The sequence below is a fragment of the Bos grunniens genome, chromosome 20 (assembly GCF_055505025.1).
Source record: "Bos grunniens cultivar Pamir isolate PY7600 chromosome 20, Bosgru_T2T1.0, whole genome shotgun sequence".
Lineage (NCBI taxonomy): Eukaryota > Metazoa > Chordata > Mammalia > Artiodactyla > Bovidae > Bos > Bos grunniens.
In genome coordinates this window covers 66,142,662-66,161,909 of record NC_141184.1, presented here as the reverse complement: position 1 = coordinate 66,161,909, position 19,248 = coordinate 66,142,662, and the positions used below count along the sequence as shown (strand labels likewise).

Sequence of the window (19,248 nt, the reverse complement as noted above, 5' to 3'; positions counted from 1 at the left end):
GGAACCCCATTGAATAGACTCCAATGGCTCTGTGTTCCCAACCGTCTCATATACTTTGATCCAAATTGGATAACATGTGCATCTCTGAGTCAATCAAATTTTGTGATCAATAGAACAGTATGTTCTGATTGGCCTAACTTAATTAGGGACCATCCCTGCCCTCAAGGAAGGCAACAATTCCACCAAACCACATGGCTGTTACATAGGACAGGGCTCTTAAAAGGAGGACTAGGGGCTTTTGATTGAAGAAGGGAATGGATGCTAGAGAAACAACCACAAAATATTTATTATGGCATTTATAGCAGAATGATATGCCTGTAATGGTTATTCATTGTCTTATTTCAGCAGTAATATTTGTTTAGCTTTGTTCCTGTCTCAACATGTTGACTGCTGCGTGAGGTCTTTTAAATTAAATGGAATGATATATATGGTCTAGAACTCTTTGAGAAGTTTTGAGAAAGATGTCTATAAAATAGAAGGGCAGAGGAGAAGACTAAGTGGCAAATACTTCTTGACATTTGATGTGTGATGCTTGAGATGAGTCTGATGGCTAAGGATCTAGAAATGAATAAGTCTAGTTAAGAGATTGTTGAGATGGACTTGATAATGTGGGGAGGAATTTTGGTTTTTCTGTTTTTATGTAACCAGTTACCAAAGCTTTAGTACTTCAAAACAATACAAATTTAACACCTCACAGGTCAGAAACCTCACAGGTTTTTATAGGTCAGAAGTCCAGTCACAATTTAGGTGGGTTGTCTGCTCAGGAGGGTCTCACAGTTCTGAAGTCAAGGTTTCAGCTGGGCTGCATTTTACCTGATGCTTGGGGCCCTATTCCAAGCTCATGCCAGTTATTGGCAGAATTCAGTTACTTGTGGTTGTAGGACTGAAGTGCCATTTTCTTGCATGACCTTACTATCGGCCCGGGTCATTTTCAGCTCCTAGAGTCCACCCTCAGGCATTGGCTGCATAGCCCTCTCCAACATGTTGACTTACTTGAAGGCCAGAAGGAGCATCTCTCTCCAGTCTGCTCTGATGGAGTTTTAGATAGCATAACATACTCATGGGAGTGACTGTGCCATAATATTCATGGGTCCTGTCCACACTGTTGAGGAAGGAGATTATATGGGGGTGGGGATAGGCTGGGAAATTTGGGGACTATCTTAGAATGCTGTCTAGCATAAAAGGCAAAGGCAATTATTGCCCCAAGTTTTATGGGTTACATAGCACATTGACCAGGAAATTTACTAAGCTTAGAAATAGACACTGAGTTGTATTATAATATGTTTATATATACATGCACACATTAGGCATATACACACATATAACATGAAGAATTGGGAGAAGAAACTATAATTCCCAGTTTGTAAATATTTTTGAAAATGGTCAGACATCTAAATATTCTATACATTTCATAACCTGCCAGTTTTTCTAGTACTATCCCAACAATTTTTAATGATTACAATTTATAGAGTATCTTTTAAGTTCACAAAACACCAGCATATTTCATTTGGCCCTTCCCAGAATATTGTGAGTTTCTAATAGAAACAGCTAGCCTATGGAGGCCACACAGCCATCTCTAGAGGGTTTCCCTGGTAGCTCAGCTGGTAAAGAATCTGCCTGCAATGCAGGAGACCCCAGTTTGATTCCTGGATCAGGAAGATCCCCAGGAAAAGGGATGTGATGTGCTGTGCTTAGTCACTTGAGAAGGGAAAGGCTACCCATTCCAGTATTCTTGGGCTTCCCTGGTAGCTCAGACGGTAAAGAATCTGCCTGCATGTGGGAGACCTGGGTTCAATCCCTGGGTTGGGAAGATGCTCTGGAGGAGGGCATGGTGACCCCCTCCAGTATTCTTGCCTGGAGAATCCCCATGGGCAGAGGAGCCTGGTGGGCTACAGCCCATGGGGTTGCAAAGAGTCGGACATGACTGAGCGACTAAGCACACAGCACTGCCTATGAGCTGTGCTTTTGCATTTGCTCTTGTAGTTATATTAGCTCTCAATTCTTACTTATACATTGAAGTTCACGTGACACCAAAGCATCCAAACACGTAGGCTACATGCTGTTTCACACTTTTGTTTCCTAAACCGTGTGGTTCACTTTGCATAAAATGTCTTGGCTTGTCCACTCAGGAAAACGGTATTCATCCTTGAAAGCCCCCCTTTTTAGACCATGCTTGAAGAGCATCATTCTTGAGAACTCCTTGTGTTGTTCTGTAAGGGCTGGATAGGGAGGACCTACAGGTTGACATGTGCAAGCCAGGCCCAAGCTACATCTGCTTCAGACATCTATTGGAAAAACATTTGGCAGCGCTCAGAGGCAGTGTTTAAAAAAACATTTATTATTGAATAAACGATGTGAGTGCTTGACTTATATTGACTCACATAAGCCTCCTAAAAACTTATGGTTATTTCCCATTTAATGGATGAGAAAACCAAGACACACAAGGCTCAGCGCTAGAGTTGGGATTCAAGCACATTGTGCAATCTTTCACCTCCCTACAATATTGACAATGTCAGTATCTGCCCCACAACACAGAGTTAAATGAGATAGTGCCTGGCAAGCGCTCAGTGTCTGCTGGACGGTACATTTGCAAAGCATGAGGGATATTTTTTTTTTACTTGTGGCAAGGAGGCTTCTGTTTTCTTCTTCTTTAGAGCAGGAGATGGAAAAAAATTGAACATTCCCTAACCCCATTCTCCCCCCAAATCCCTCACCCTTGTTTGACTGTATCATTTCTTAGTTTAAGGAAGCCAGGGATCACTTTTTATTGTTTGGAGGAGCAGAATTGAAAGAGGGTGGGCCACAGCAACAGAATTTACATCTGCAGATGAATTCTGTGTGTCAGGGAGGGAGCGGTGTTTTGCATGGGTTGGGACCCAGATCCTCCTAACCAACATATTTAAGTGCCATACAGGAGATGTTCAATCATGGAAGTTCCTCCCCTGCCCCTTCCTTTGTGAGCTGTATTTTGTCCACAGTATGCCTCAGAGACCTTAAAGAGCATTCTTCATAGAATTCTTGCAGGAGTCCATACACTTGACTGTCATTTCTAGGAAAACTCAGGGTGAAAGTTTTCAGTGAAAATTCAGTTAATTTAAGCTCTAATGAGAAGACTGATCATAGTTAGAAGATTGCTTCCTTTGAGCTGTGTTACCTTGGATATGTGACTTGGCAGCTCTCTGCTTCAGTTTCCCTTTCAGGAGAATGGAAATAGTAGTGGTTTGTGGATAAAGTATATGGAGAGCTTGATCTAGCCCTGGCACATAATAAATTATTCCAAAAATTTTGCCTATGATCATCTAATTTAACCCTCAAAACAATCTTGTTAAATAGGGGTTATTATTATGATCATTGTCCTTACTTTACAGGTGAGACCCCAAGGCTCAGACAGCTCCTGTGCCCCCCATGACACTGTGGCACTCAGCAATAGTTATTGATTATCTGTCAAGTTTCTTTTTTTCTTCCACTTTGCCTACACAGTGGGATGAAGTTCCATAAATGTCTTGGCAGGTTGACAGCTTATCTTGAAAAGATATTAGCCGCCTCTGCAAAACATTCAGACTTCAGAAAAATAGGATGATACAATAGATTCAATAGACCTTTATATTTTGCTTTGTGGAAGTCTCCAAATTAAATTGGAATTAAGTATATGTGCAAAAGTTTAGCTACAAGATGTTCATCATAACTTACTTAGATAATCCAAACCGTGGAAACACCCTACATGTTCAACGGTCAATACTGCTTAGAGTAATTGTAGTAACACATACAATGAAATATTAAAGGACATCAAAAGGCAAACTGAAATCATATATTTGTCTACATGGAAAAAAATGTTAGTGTAGTGTTGTGTGATAAAATGAAGTGCCAGTCCATTTCACAAAAATATATTTGTATAAATAGCTAATACATAAATGCAATATAATACATCTGCTGCTGCTGCTGCGAAGTCGCTTCAGTCGTGTCTGACTCTGTGCGACCCCAGAGACAGCAGCCCACGTATATGTGCGTGTAAAAACGTCTGAAAAGGTGTGACCAGAATTGTCACCTATGGTTGTCTCTGTTGGAATGGGAAAATATTATGGGTAATTTTAATTTTTAATTTTCTTGTGTGTGTTTGAGGAAGTGTGTGTTTTCTGATCTTTATGCAATATATAGTTAATTCTAGTTACTAAAAAAAAGGAAGAGAAAACTCTCCCAAGTATTTATGTGTGCTAACACTGGTTGATCATTTTAGGTGATTGTGAAGACAAGAACAGAATATCAGCCTGAACAGAAGAACAAAGGGAAGTTCCGGGTGCCGAAAATCGCCGAATTTACGGTCAGTGTCTTGATGTGTAACAGAAAGACTGCATATGAGTCACTGAGTCTAGTCAAATAACAAAACTCTGCCTCTTGAGGATGAATTAGCCTTTCTCTGGCCCCGAAATGTTTAGACAATTTGATAATTGTTAAATGTGTCTCATTTCTTCTTTTACATCCTGTTCCTGTCTCTCTGCCTTTCCATCACAGTCTCCAGGAAATGTGATGGAAATGTGTAAAGAAACGCAGATTGTAGACAGTGGCTGATTGCAACAAATACGAAAACAACAAAGGTAGAGAAAAGTTGACTTAGTGGTAAAAACTAGATGATTGAATTTCTATTTCTTGGTGGAGGGGTCACTAGGAGAACTGAGGAGTATATATCACTGTGATGAATTGCACGAAGGAGCCATGAAACCTGCTCTGCAAAGATGTGTGGAGGAACCTCAGGAAAGTACCATGGGGAAGTCACTTAGGACTTAGGGCCCTGAGGCTGGAGGGGAGTTGGACCCAACACTGAATAGGCATAAGGGCAGCGAATCTGGGCTCTAGGAGAGGTGTGGGGAGGAGGCAGGAGAAATAGGCAGAGGGCAGACAATCCTAGGCCTCATATGCTGTATGGAGGAATTTGGGTTTTTATGAAGACACCCTAGAAGGACTTCAGGTAAAGGAAGGACATGATTACAGCTGGTTTTTGGAAAAAGCAGACTGGCTTTTACATGACTAACAGAGTGTAGTGGGCAAGAGGGAACATGCGGAAACTGCTGGGCTACTGCATTTGTCCACGTTCAAACACCAGTAGTGGCTTTGAGAAGGGTGGTGAGTGGATTAGAGACCTAAGAGATATTTTGGAGGCAAAATCTGCCATGGAGGCAGTAGAATAAGTGGTTCTGTAGAAGGATGCTGGAGCAGCCTGGCAGGGTTTGAGCTCTTGTTTCTGCCTCATACCAGCCATGTGGCCACAAGCAAGTCAGTTGTTGTTGTTAGTTGCCAAGTCATGCCCGACTCTTTGCAGCCCCATAGACCGTAGCCCTCCAGGTTCCTCTGTCCATGGAATTTCCCAGGCAGGAATACTGGAGTGGGCAGCCATTTCCTTCTCCAGGGGATCTTCCTGACCCAGGGATCAAATCCACGTCTCCTGCATCTCCTGCACTGGCAGGTGAATAATCTTTAACCACTGAGCCACTTGGGAAGCACAAGCAAGTCAGTAAACCTCACTTACCAGAGGGAAATACCAGAAGGTCACTGTGAGGATGACGTACAGAATACATGCAAAGCAGAAGAAGTATATGACTAATAGCAGCTATTTCGTGTCAACTGTGGCTCAGGGGCTTTGGACGTGAAAACAGTCCTTGGTTGCTTGTCTGGGGATTGGAGTATGTATGCGGGTACGTATGCTGGTCTGCTTCTGTCCCTGTGTTTTTCCCTGTTCGATCTACATTAGAGCAGCTGGGTGTGTGAGCCTGGGAGGGAGCACGGCACCTCTGTGTACATCCCCCAGCATGTGGGACTTCGCTAGATGTTGACCCCCTCTCAGAGGGCAAGGATTGCTTTTATTTCTGACTGTGGCTTTAATGTCTGGCACACAGCATGGGCCAAGTGAACTTGGACCTGGCCTGAACTGCGTGCAGGTACCTACCTGCAAGAGCCAGCAGGTAGCCATGAGAGGAGGGTGGGAGTGTCTTGGTACACAGTGTGTGGGGACCAGGCCAGGGAGTGAAGCTGACCTGTCCTCCTAGCAGCAGAGATCATCAGAAATATGTCCAGATTCATGAGCACAAATGTTTATTGCAGTGTTATTGGTAAACTCAAAGCATTGGAAACAATGCTAGGTTTTCAGCAACTTTCTCATGATTCCATATGTAAGACCACATGCATAGGACGGAGTAGTTCAACAATTTTTTAAGAACCACTTTTGCGGGGTGAGTAGTTTACTCTGAATTACGGGCTCGTGAGATATTTTCTTCTTTCTTTTACTTTCCCAATTCTACAAGAGCATGACTTGGTACAATAAAAAATTAGACACATTTAAAAATTTTGCTCGTTTTACCAAATAGAGTGTTACAGTTTTTGATGAAATTAATCCTTATTTAGCAATCATTTAAAATGATGGTTATGAAGGCATGTGATAATTTGGGCAGATACTTATTATAGAGGAGGTTGAGTGAAAAAAGCAGAGATTAAAATTGTATGTTTTCTATGATTGGAACTATGAAAAAACCACAAGTATACAGAGGAAAGAAATGTCTCAGAATGTTGTCTGTGGCTGTGTCATCAGCAGCGGCGCTGGGATCACGTTGTTTCATTTTTGTTTCCTCTTTGTTGGCAGCTTCCGGTGATGTGGCTGTTTTATCATATGGTAAACATCATATCATATCATGAGGCCCATGGGTCCCTGAGAGGCTGATATAGTCCCCTTTTTTTTTTTTCAAGAGGAACTTTAGCTCAGAGCAGCATTGCAACCTGCTCCCCCACTAGCAAGTGGCCGGGACTGTCTGTTCATCCACGCGGCCTGCCATAGGTAACTCTGGGTTAGAACAGAAGTGAGTCAGCCAAGAAAAAATGAGTAGTTCATCAGGGATCAGGGCCTGTGGAAGCCCGCCCCCCAGCCCCCCCACAACTGGACTCATTTGGTCCTGGGGGTGGGAAAAAAAGGGGTGCTGGGATTTGGGGTCAGACCTTTGTCAGCAGTGGTGTGGGTGGAGGGCCCTGCCACTTGGAACAAAATGGAAGGAATGGAGCAAATTCGTTTGCTTTTGTAAAGCTGCAAGCATCCATTTGACCAGCTTTTCACTTCCTTAACGAGAGCTTCCCCTGGGCCACATGGAGGATGTTTCTACTGGGGTGATGGTTGATGCTGCAGTCTAAGGAGGAGGCTGGTGGTGACTGAGAGGAGTCTGAGGGTCTGAGCGTCAGCTGCAGGGGCACTCAGGCATCCAGGTGGGCTGTTACGGAGGTGAACTTGCAGGACTTGTTCCTGGTTGGAGAATCAGAGGCTCCATCAGGAGCTTCTGGGTGCTTGGCTTGGCTGACTGGATGGGAGATGGGGGACTGGACAGTGGGGAGCACATTGAGTTGAGGGTGTGCGGGTACCATGGGAGAGGTGAGTGGGGGAGGAGGCAGTCTGGCCACCCTTGGATGTAACTGGTCTGGAGCTCAGGATGGAAATTGAGGCTAGGGAACTGGAGCTTGAAGTCAGAAAATTCCCAGTTCATTTCAGAGAGTATAAGGCTGATAAACAATGGCCAGGCGCCCCCTCCAGGATATCACCCACGGCAGAAGTAACCATGGGGATGACAAAGATGCATCTGACCCTTAGTCCCAGTACCTTCGAGGAAGTGGAACAGCTTGTGACTTCACAGCTCAAATCTGACCTGGGGTGATCAGCTCATAACAATTGTACCTTGAGAGAGAATGAGAGGAGAGAGCAGGGAGGGAGAGATGAATGGAGAAAGATTGAAAGAATCGCCTGGAATTTTTTTTTTTTTAAACATGAAGGCTCTTACAGTCATTGCCAAGGGTCACAGACTTGCGAGAATGTTCATCAGGCTTCTTTGAGAAGATGGGAGCATGTAGAGAGAAGCCCCGCCTTCTTTCTTAGTCCGGAGAGCTGGAGTTTCTTCTGAAGCTGATTTTGCTGGGAAAGGAGCTGTCTGTCCCCAGGCTCACCTGAGAGAAGAAACTTGAGTCTTGCATTTGGAAGCTGTGCTAACGTGAGGAGAGGTATTCTAGGGAACACCTGTACTTTGGGACCAGATTCACCGGCAACTCAGGTCATGTCCCTGTCACCTCTTAGCTTCATGACCTTGGGAATTCTCTTCACCTCTCTGAGCTCTTGATTCCTCATCCATTAACTGAGACACAGTCTTGAGATAGCCCGAACTGTAAGTTCTTGGAGCACTCGAGTTCTCAGTGAATGATCATTTTATTCTCTTCCTGTTCTGATCCCTTTCCTTCATCCTGGGTTCTTAAGTTTTCTGCCTAATTAGCTGGATTTTGACAATTGGTTGAGACAGACCTGGTCCTCCCTTTCCTGGCTTTTCCTCCTGGGAAAGTGACTGGATAAACCTGGAGGAACTGTTCTGCTGCTGCTGCTGCTGCTGCTGCTGCTAAGTCGCTTCAGTCGTGTCTGACTCTGTGCGACACCAGAGACGGCAGCCCACCAGGCTCCCCCGTCCCTGGGATTCTCCAGGCAAGAACACTGGAGTCGGTTGCCATTTCCTCCTCCAATGCACGAAAGTGCAAAGTGAAAGTGAAGTCGCTCAGTCGTTTCCGACTCCCAGCAACCCCATGGACTGCAGCCTACCAGGCTCCTCCGTCCATGGGATTTGCCAGGCAAGAGTACTGGAGTGGGTTGCCATTGCCTTCTCTGGGAGGAACTGTTCTAAGAGTAGCCAATTCAATGTCAGAACCCATGGGCTGCCTCTGGCTGTCTACAGTGACCTCAGGAGTCATCTCTTTGCCTCTTGGGGAATGCAGGCAGTATTTTTTGGTAAGCTACTTCTCAACACATCAGTTATAACATGAATAATCCTAGTACTTGTTAAAAATGCCTTTATATCCACTTTTCAGGTTGACGACAACCTTATGTACTACTACTCTTATTATTATCAGTACCACTTTTATTATTATATTATCACCACTCTTATTATTACCTCCATTTTATGGTTGAGGAAACTGATGCTCAAAGAAGTGAAGTGTCTGGCAAGGCCATGCAGCAAGGACATTTAAGGACAAATAAGAACCCAGAACTATGGCTCCATAACCCATTTTCTCTGCTATACCTCAATGACACCCTGCCCAGCTGTGGCTTGCCTGACTTCCTCCCTTTCTGCCCTTTCTCCCCTTTTGTTTTTGTCTTTATCAAATTTGCACTGGGCTGCACTAGATGTGTTGCTGGGAGACCCGCAGACGGGCAAGACCGAAGCCTTGCTCTGGAGGAGCTTGCAAACGTGTGGTTTAGACAAGAAGATGCCAACCAACTTCTTGTCTGTGTCCTTGTAGGGGCACCTCCTCTGAGATGCCTCCCCTGATCTTCCGAGTCTGATGACTGGTCTGAGCTCTGCAGGTCATAAGGGGGTCATGCGTACTACTGTGCTGCGCTATTCTGGTACCTTCAGCCTCTGGTCCCTGGAGGGTAGGGTGGCAGTGGCCCACTCGTGTGTTCTCAGTTCTCGGAAGGGGGTATAGTATAGAGTGAGTGTCGGGTGTGTTACAGCTTGAGCCCCACCCAGTCTTGGGACTGCCTCAGCGTCCATCCCTGATAATACATCCTGAGTCAGGATACAGAAAACCTGCCCCTGGTGGCTATGACCTGGGCACACTCAGACTGGAGGGTGTCCAGGTATGTGGGGAAAGATCCTGAGGGTGCCTGTAGACCAGACCCCGAGCACAGTCAGTGGGGAGAATGCGGAATGCAAGGGACGCATCAGTGCAAAGGGGCCAGGCCTCATCATTCCTGTCAGGCAGATGGGCACATTAGCATAAAAGTGGTGGGGAGAATTAGAAGTGAGAAGCTAGCAGTTTTTAAAGGGTTGGTGTCTGTGGCCTATTGCTAAAAACAAGCGGCGACAGCACACCAATAAAACAAAAAGAAACAGATACCCAGCTGAAGCCTCGGGACTCATATTACAGGATACTGACTTAGCGTTCCATCCATTTGTCGGTCCACTCAGCGTCTGAGGCTTGTGCTCTGCTTTCGGCCTGACCTGTGGTTGGCACTATGTAAGATAGCCCGCTGGTGAGGTTGTCACCCTGGTTGCAGGTGAGGCAAACAGGCTCACAGAGGCTGGGCATTTTCCCGAGTTCCATGCCCAGGAGGCTGTGGAGCCAGGCTGTACTTACAGGCCTGAAGCAAGGGCCTTGGCTGAGTGTAAGGGGTGAGGGAAGCTGCCGCCAGGGGAAGGGGGGCCCGGCTACCAGAGAATCACAGCCAGGGGCTGCTGCTGAGCCCACCGAGCTGCCAGTCACCTCTTTCCTTCTTCTCTTCCGCTTCTGGCCAAAGGTTGGGGATGTTGGCACTCTGTCTCAGGCCACAACTCTTCTCACCTTCCCCCCAATACTACACGGTGGAATGCCAGAACCAGTCTCCCCAGGAGGGTGGCCATGTCTAACAGTTGGCAGAGTCCAGACCCCTCTCCCGCCTGCAAGTCTCTGGTCACCACGCTTTCTGCTCTGGTCTCTGTCCCACTCATCATCTGCTGGCCCAGCCTCCTTCCAGCTCCCTCTGCCTCCTTTCTCAGCCCCCTCCTGCCCATTCTCCTCGCTCCCCAAAGGAAGACTCTTCCTAATGCATACATGCATGATGCATTTGCTGCCCTTCTAACCATCCCACGGCTTCCACAGGTGCCCTGCTCATTTGCCTCCTCCCACAGGTGCCCTCACCTGCCCTAAGTCCTGGTCCTTTCCTCGTAACGTACGTCGTATGCCTCCCCATCTTTGTTCATGCTGTCTCTTCCAACCAAACTGCCTTACCTGCCTCCACCATTGGGCAAACTCCCTTCTCACCCCTCAGCACCCAACTCAAATGGCCCTGCCTGTGAAGGCTTGCCTGCCCACCCATGTGCAGTCTGTCCCTCCCCCTCGGGATTCCCACACCTGCTGTATAACCTTCCAGAGACACAGTGTTGGCATCAACTTTACCTGCTGTGTCTCCCACTATCTTCATCTTTACACCCCAAAAGCCTAGTGAATGCTTGGCCACCCTAGGCACCAAATGATATCTTTAATAAATGAGCAGGTAAATGAATAAACAAACAAAATATCCCCATGGTTGATGGAAGAACTCCATGCTGATAAACACCAGAGCTCTGGCTGACTCATTTTCAATATACTTATTTAAAATTGGGGCCATATCTTTGCTTCTAAGCTTCTTGCTGATGACACATTCTCATAGATGTCCTCTTCCTGATATCACATTCCCCGGGAGGTGAGACCTCTTTTATAGCTTTGCCATTTGCTTCTTACAGTTTTTTATCAAAATCCCAGGGGCTGCCTTCCATTGACGGGATTCTAATATTTGCTGACAGCAGCAAATGGAGATAAGCGATTTTACTTTATTATCTGTTGTCTTGGTTTTTATTGCTCTCTTATTTTTTTTAATTTTGAGAAACACTTTAGGTAAGTTATTAAAAACACTGCCTGCTGGGTTAGGAGCAGAGTCATTATCTGGCATGAAGAGAATTTGCATGTGAGTGCTTGGTGGGAAAAAAAAGGCTGCAAGAATATTTGATGTTTATTATTGCACTTCTGGCTAGGGCTTTATTGAAAATCAGAACAAAGACGCAAGCCTATGTTTATGGCTGGGTGCTTTCTCTTGGCCTCATGAAATTGCACTATTGGAGTAACCTTGAGAAACATATATTACTGAGAATTGAAAAGCGAATGTGGCTTATTTTTTTTTTTTTTTAACAAAACATTTCCCTGGGAGAGAAAACGTCTGTGGTGCTGTCTCAGGCGGAATGTGCGCAGGGTGTGAGGCTCGTGCAAGCCCTGGATGACTCGGTGACAGCTCCACTCCAGAGCCTCATGCCTGGGCTGCTGTTATTGCCAGGTTGTCATTCTCATTGATTCAAACACTGGCACATAAATGCTGTAGTAAAGCAAATTACTTGTTAGTAAGTTTGGTATAGAAGACTCCTAGAATTTAGTGAATATTCTTATTTCCTGTGGGACTCCTGAGGGAGTTGGCCGATTTAAAGTCTGCACACCAGTTGTTAAACTGTTAGAAGTATGTAACCAAGCTTTGGGGGAATATTTATACCATGGCAATGAGCAAACACTAAATCATGCATCACCCTCCTTTCCGAGCCCAGGGCAGTTAACCAGCACGCTTGTGTGAAGAGCAGTACAGAAAAGGGGAATTCCGTGGGTTGGAGGTTTGGCACTGTGGGTTTATACGAACGACAGCGAGTCATTTCATGTCTCTGAACCTGCATTTCCCAAGCTGTAAAATAAGACAATGCTGTCTGCACCATAGGCCTGGCCTGAGGACAAAATGAGACAACATAAGCCCCACAGAAGCTTTAGAAATGTGAATCTCCTCCTGTTTCATTTCTGGGAAGTTGGTCACGCAGTGGATGGAATGCTCCCACCTAGGGCGGGCCTCAGTGGGGAGCCACAGCCGGCTGCATCTCACCAGGCCCTCTGTCTCAACACCGTGGCTCAGCTCTTTCTCCTCTCCCACCCTTTCCACCAGGCCAGCTTTTGGCCTTCCAGTTCCATCCCACCTTTGCCTTTCCACCTTTGTGTGGTTAGGACAACCGTCAGATCTTGCTTGAGAAATCCCCGGCGGCCCCCACATCCTGTGGTCAACAGTGTGAGCTTTTAGCTGGCACTGCAGGCTCCCCAGAGGTGGCCCCTGCTGCTCGTCCCTCTGCCATTCCCTGTTCTCAGTGCTTCAGGCCTCTCTCAGTTCTACAAAACCACCTCTCCTTTCACCTCTCCTGGTCTTTGCCCATGCGGTTTCCTCTGGCTCGACTGCCTACATTTTCTGCCTTGTGACTCAGACCAGGTCTCACCTCCTTCTGAAACTTACCCTTGATTCCCCAAGTCACTTTCTCATCTGGAGTCCCAGACTCCCAGCCTTTCCTGCACCCATCACTCCCCTGAGATGGCACATTGACTTCACCTAGAGTTCCCGTGATACCTGGTTGGATTGCTGAAAGTAGTGAAGGGCTTCATAAAGTTTTCTCACGTCCCCTGCTGGGATAATAAAAGGAAGATAGATGTTCATGGAAAGTGAAACAAGATTTAAAAATTTATTATTTTTACTTAATTGATTTCATTGAGCTCTTATTATGTGCTGTGTAGTTTGCTAGTCATTTTCCATTTTATCTTTAACTCATGAAGTAGGCATTGTTTCTGACGTACAGGTAAGGAAACTGAGGATCAGATAGGTTAGTTAAGACGCTCAACGTCACACAGCTAATAAGGTACAGTCAGGCTTTCTGGCTCAGAGGGGTATGTTTGTCTGTGATGTGCATATATGTTTGTGTGTGTGCCCTTTTGTCTGTATCAGCTTCCAAATCAGGAAACCCTACACATATGGGGAATTGGCTAAATTAAACTAAACTGAAAAGCAGTTTACTAGAATGCTAAAATTTTGCTGCCTATCCCTGTTATTTGCCAAGCATTAGGCCAATTTTTCTTTGGCTCTCTTTTTTTCTTCTCTTTAAATACGCTGTTTGGCCAAATCCTAAAAGCATTGATCCAAAAGGAAAAAGAGAAGCAAACACTTCCCAAGGGAGAAGTGCTGTTTTCCTCATGGCTTGCCGTGTGGCTTGCCTCCTGGTCCTCTCACACAGTAGGAGGGTTAATCTCCTCGACTTTCTCACTCCCTGGGCCTCTGCTGCTGCAATGCATGATTATTTTAAATGGGACTTAAAAAAATTATGATATTTAAGCTCCTGGAACTGTCAGAGGAAGACAGGTCCTAACAAAGTGATTGTCTGGGCAGCTTTGTCGTGTCACCACCGTGTTCTATAATTATAAGAAAACTAGTCGTCATAGCAACTGCCTCAGAGGCCTGGCTTCCTCCTGGAGATGCTGGCAAGCTCCTCAGCTCTGTGATCCGAACAATTGCGGGGGAGTTTGTTTCTCTGAAGGGATTCAGGTCTCTCTTGGGCAGTAATCGTGAACCCATTCTAAGTCTCTACAACCTGAGCTCAGTTTCACTATACAGTCTGACAGACTTGAGTTCAAATGCCAGTTTGAGAACTCACTAGCTGTGTGAGCATGTCACCTTACTTGCCTGAGCCTCAGTTTCCTCTTTAGGAATATGAGTAAGCTTGCCAATGCCTACTTCTGAGGGTTGTTGTAATAACCGTGTTTAGGGTGTGCCAGGCAAAGTGCCTGGCACACAGACACTTGAATATATATATTGGACATCTTCCCCTTCACCTCTTCACTGCTAACAAATGAAAAAAGAAAAATATTGAATTAGAAAAGTATGGATGTTTTCATAATCTTTTTTATTATTATTAATTTTGTTAGCATTTGTATCTAGGAAAACAAGTAAATAGAAATTCTAGGCTGAATAATTTATATCAAGGAGAGAGAGTTGAAAAGAGAGGAGAGAGGAAAAACAAATGAAGATTCAGCTAGATGAAACTAAATTTGCTTTATTTTTTTCTTTTACTTTGGAGCATAGTTGATTAACAGTATTGTTTTAGTTTCAGGTGTACAGCAAAGTGATGTATCTATTCCTTTTCAAATTCTTTTATCTGAAAAGAAATGACAGAAATGAACTTACTTACAAAAACAGAAAGAAACTCCCAGACTTAGAGAATGAGCTTACGGTTGCTGGGGGGAAGGGGTAGTTAGGGAGTTTGGGAAGGTCATGTACACACTGCTGTATTCGAAATGGACAGAGCTCGGGCGGCGGGAGGAGCGGCAGCGGTCAGGCTACTAAGCTTCGTGAAGGCTCTCGGTGCTCCGCGGCCCTCAGGCACCCGGCTCTCGCCCGCCCCGTCGCCACGATGCCCAAGAGGAAGGTCAGCTCCGCCGAGGGGGCGGCGAAGGAGGAGCCCAAGAGGAGGTCGGCGAGGTTGTCAGCTAAACCGGCTCCTGCAAAAGTGGAAACGAAGCCAAAAAAGGCGGCGGGAAAGGATAAATCTTCAGACAAAAAAGTGCAAACAAAAGGGAAAAGAGCAAAGGGAAAACAGGCGGAAGTGGCCAACCAGGAGACTAAAGAAGACTTACCTGCAGAAAATGGAGAGAATAAAAACGAGGAGAGCCCAGCCTCTGATGAAGCAGAAGAGAAAGAAGCCAAGTCTGATTAATAACCACATACCGAGTCCTGTCAGTGGTCCCTGTTTCCCTTCTTGTACAATCCAGAGGAATATTTTTATCAACTATTTTGTAAATGCAAGTTTTTTAGTAGCTCTAGAAACATTTTTAAAAAGGAGGGAATCCCACCTCATCCCATTTTTTAAGTGTAAATGCTTTTTTTTAAGAGGTGAAATCATTTGCTGGTTGTTTATTTTTGGTACAACCAGAAAATAGTGGGATATTGGATACGGGAGGCTTTGATTGTCTTGGGTGTCAGCTTAACATTCCGTAGATGGGGGGTAGCTTTTATATCCTGTAACACAAAAGCATACTAAATGGCAGTTTGGAGTCAGTTGTGCATTTAATGTCTTGAACACTTGAAATTACTTCTCTTCCCATATCGTTTGGTAGAATTATTTCCTACAGCAAACCACTTTTTGATCTTGGCTCTCCTGGTCAGAATTTTGTGCACTATACTATAACATCTTTGGTCGTGGTAGTCCAGTTTTCCTAGTAACTTGGTTAACGTGCTGTGAACGATTGACAGTTTGGGTATGTCGTGTACATGATATTAAATTGTGAATCAGTGGGACTTATGATGTAACAACATATCAATATTTGAAGATATTGGTACTTGATATCCTGTTAAGGAAAGTTTGCTCCAAATTTTAAGCTGGAAGTCACTGGAATAACTGTTATGAATCACAACTACATGATATTTTAGATTTCTGGTACATATGTGAAGAATTGTGTACAAATTGAAATGTCTGTGTAGTGATCCTCAAAACAACCAATAAAATCTCAGTTATAAAAGAAAAAAAAAAAAGAAATGGACAACCAGCAAGGACCTATTATTGTAGATCCTTGTCAGTTACCTTATTTTAAATACAGCAGTGTGTACATGTCAATCCCTCACTTCCAGTCTAGCCCTAGCCCCACTCCTTCCCTACTGGTAACCATTAAGTTCCTTCTCTGAGTCTGTGAGTCTGCTTTGTAAATAAGTTATTTCTGTTGTGTGTGTGTGTGTTTTTAAGATTCCATATATAAGTGATATCATATATTTGTCTTTCTGTGTCTGACTTCACTTAGTATGATAATCTTTAGGCCCATCCATGTGAAACTGATATTTAGAATTCCTCCAACACTTTAAAAACAATTGCATTTCTCTGAGGCTAAGAAAAAAGATATCTGATCTCTAAAAAATATTCTAACCTGAGTAAGGAAACCTGGTTTCTAGTCTTAGTCTCTAAGCTTCAGTTTGCTCATCTGTGGAATGAGGGAGTTGAGTGGGAGGGTCCCCAAGAGCGCTTCTGTCTGAGATGTTCTAAGGCAGCGCTTTCCATCAGGGGTGACTTTGCTCCCCAGGAGACATTTTTGGTCGTCACCAGTCTGTATGTGTGTTTGAATGTATCTGTGCTACTGGTCTCCAATCCAGTGGGTTAAGGAAGGCCAGAGATGCTGTTAAATATCCTATGACGAACAGGACAACTCCCCACAATGAAGCATTACCCTACCTAAAATATCAATAGTGCTGAGGCTGAGGAAAACTTGGCCCAGGATTTATCACTATATTTATTGGTCTGAAAATGGGAATTACGCCCCTGTCACCCTACCATGACATATTAGATTTGTTGAATATTCAGTTTCTTATCCTAGCTGTCTCCTGGAGATTTGAAGCCCTAGAAAAATTAGTAAAGGTAAAAACAAGACCTCTCAAGGTCCTAAGGGACTTGATAAAATACAAGATAGTCACAGAAAGTGGGCAAAATGAATTCTTTTGAATTTTCTTTTCCCTTGGTACTGCATAACTCTTAATGGATCAAAGGTGATTGTTCACGGGCAAAGTAAAATGTACACGATGCAATTTTAAATCCATAAATACCTTTATTATCTTTATAGGTAGGACAAAAATAAGTCACGTATATATTTCAACTGCATCCCTCATTTTCCAGCTTGTCTTTGATTTTGACATTCCAAGCTCTAGCCAGTGTTTGTCTCTTCTGAGAGTCATTTTGTGACCACCTTTCCCTGCTGCTTAAAGCTCTTCTGGGGCTTCCCCTGGCCCTCAGGGTGAAATCTAAACTCCTAAGTCTACTGTCCCTGGTCCTCAGAACCTCTTTCTCATCTCTTCAGCCTCCTCTCCTTTCTCACTGCACACCCCTCACACCAACCTAAATTACTCATGGAATGCTGGACGCACTCTGTCCTATCCTGCGTCCACTCCTCCAAACAGCTGTTTCTTCTGCCCTGAATGCTTTTTTCTCTGCTGTGGTCTAGCATGCACCTTTTCATCGCATAGGCTGGCTCACGCATCCCCTTCCGGGTGAAGGCTGTTCTCACAGCCCCTCCTCGCGCCCCCACTGTCGGCTGTGGTCCTGCCCCTTTCTTCCCCGGGACCTCACTCACTGGGGAGTTTGTCAGCTCAACCTCCTCCTTGCAGTGGTTTTCTTGCATGTGTTTTCTCCGGCCCTATGAAAGCCTGGGCTCTTGAGGACAGGCACCACCCTTGGTTCACTTCTGAATCCTCTCCTCTGACTATTGACCCTGGGACCTTAGGGGTCAGTAACTTTTAAAATATGCGTAAGAATTGGATGAAGGTACTCAACAGTACAACCTTCCATTTTAAAAAGATAAATACTAGGGGTGTAATGTACAACATGATAATATAATTAATGTTGCGGTATGTTACATATGAAAGTTGGTAAGAGAGTAAATCCTAAGAGTATTCATCGCAAGGAGAAACTTTTTCTTTTATTTTGTATTCATACGGGATGATGGGTGTTCACTAAATTTATTGTAGCAGTCATTTCATAAGGTATGTAAGTCAAATGATTATGCTGTACACCTGAAACGTATTCAACGCTATATGTCAATTATATCTCAATAAAACTGGGAGAAATAAATAAAGCAAAAGTTTTGGAGATTTTGTGTAGGAAATGCCCATTGAAGAGCACTTAGATTGCTGGGTAGAGAAAACTTTACACAGATAAGAAGTTGACGATAACTAAAATCTGCTTTAAACTATAAAAAAGTAATACATATAGTACATGCACAAAATTCCAACAGTATAGAAAGACAAAAACTGAAAAAATATCTCCCCTTCTCTTCATAATCCTTTTCATCCAAACTATCCATTGTCCATGTCTGTGCTATCCAGATTGGAAGCTTCTAGCCACGTGTGGCTATATATATTTAAATTAATCAAAATAAACTAGAATTCAAAATTGAATTTCTGAGTCACGCAAGCCACATTTCAAGTGCTCGATAATCACGTGAGCCTAGCAGCTACCATTCTGGACAGATTTACAGGGCATCATGTTGCAGAAAGCTCTGTTGACTAGCCCAGGAACATCGCCTTATGTTTCTATCCAGAGGCATTTTTTACACATCAGCATATACATATATATGCATATGCACATTTGATATTCTTTTTCTCAAATGAGACCATTTTATGTACATTCTTCTGTACCTTGCTTTTTTTTTCTCTCTTAATAATGTATCTCAGATATCTTTCCACATCAGCACATTGGGCTCCTTTTTTATTCTTGTTAATGACTGTAGACTGAGGATTTTTGCAGTCTTTCTCCATCAGTCCCCTATTGTTTCAGCTTTCAGTCTTTTGCTGCGTAGAGCTCTGCTTCAGTACATTTCCTAGTATATGTGTTTTTACACACACACACACACACCCCCTTCATATATTTCTACAAGTATATTTGTAAGGTATGAGAATCTGTATTGTCCAAGTTTCCAGAGTTAATGAGAGTCTTCAATTTTAATAAATTTTGCCAAATTACCTTCCAAAAAGTTCCCAAGAATCTATACATCCTCCTTTGTGCCTACAAATGTGTTTTCCCCCATGTTGCCAGCATCTGTTTTAATTAAGTTTAACAGTTTCACTGGAAGATTGGATATATTTCCTTGGGATAAACAGTAATGGAAAAGAATATGAAAAGAATGTCTATATGTGTATAATGGAGTCACTTTGCTGTACAACAGAGATTGGCACAACATTGTAAATCGACTGTACTTTGAAAATTAAAAAATTAAATTAAATTTTAAAGAAAGTTTCATCAGTCTGATGGGTGGAAAAAGGCTCTTCACCTTTGCTTCGGTCTGTATGTCTTTCATTGCTGGTGAGGGCATGCCTCTTCCCGCATACCAATTGACTGTTTAACGCAT

At 44.0% G+C, this 19,248-nt stretch overlaps 1 protein-coding gene and 1 pseudogene across 4 annotated transcripts in view; both read left to right on the top strand.

Moving 5' to 3' along the window:
• The window catches only part of NSG2 (neuronal vesicle trafficking associated 2), a 73,589-nt gene that overhangs the window by 17,337 nt on the left and 37,004 nt on the right, over positions 1-19,248 (top strand). For all 4 annotated transcript variants that reach the window (XM_086362158.1, XM_086362159.1, XM_086362161.1 and 1 more), the window contains one exon: positions 4,235-4,318. In XM_086362158.1, the coding sequence (XP_086218284.1) occupies positions 4,235-4,318 (84 nt within the window). The remainder of the gene's footprint in view (positions 1-4,234; positions 4,319-19,248) is intronic.
• Positions 14,714-15,899, top strand: LOC147350558 (non-histone chromosomal protein HMG-14 pseudogene; annotated as a pseudogene).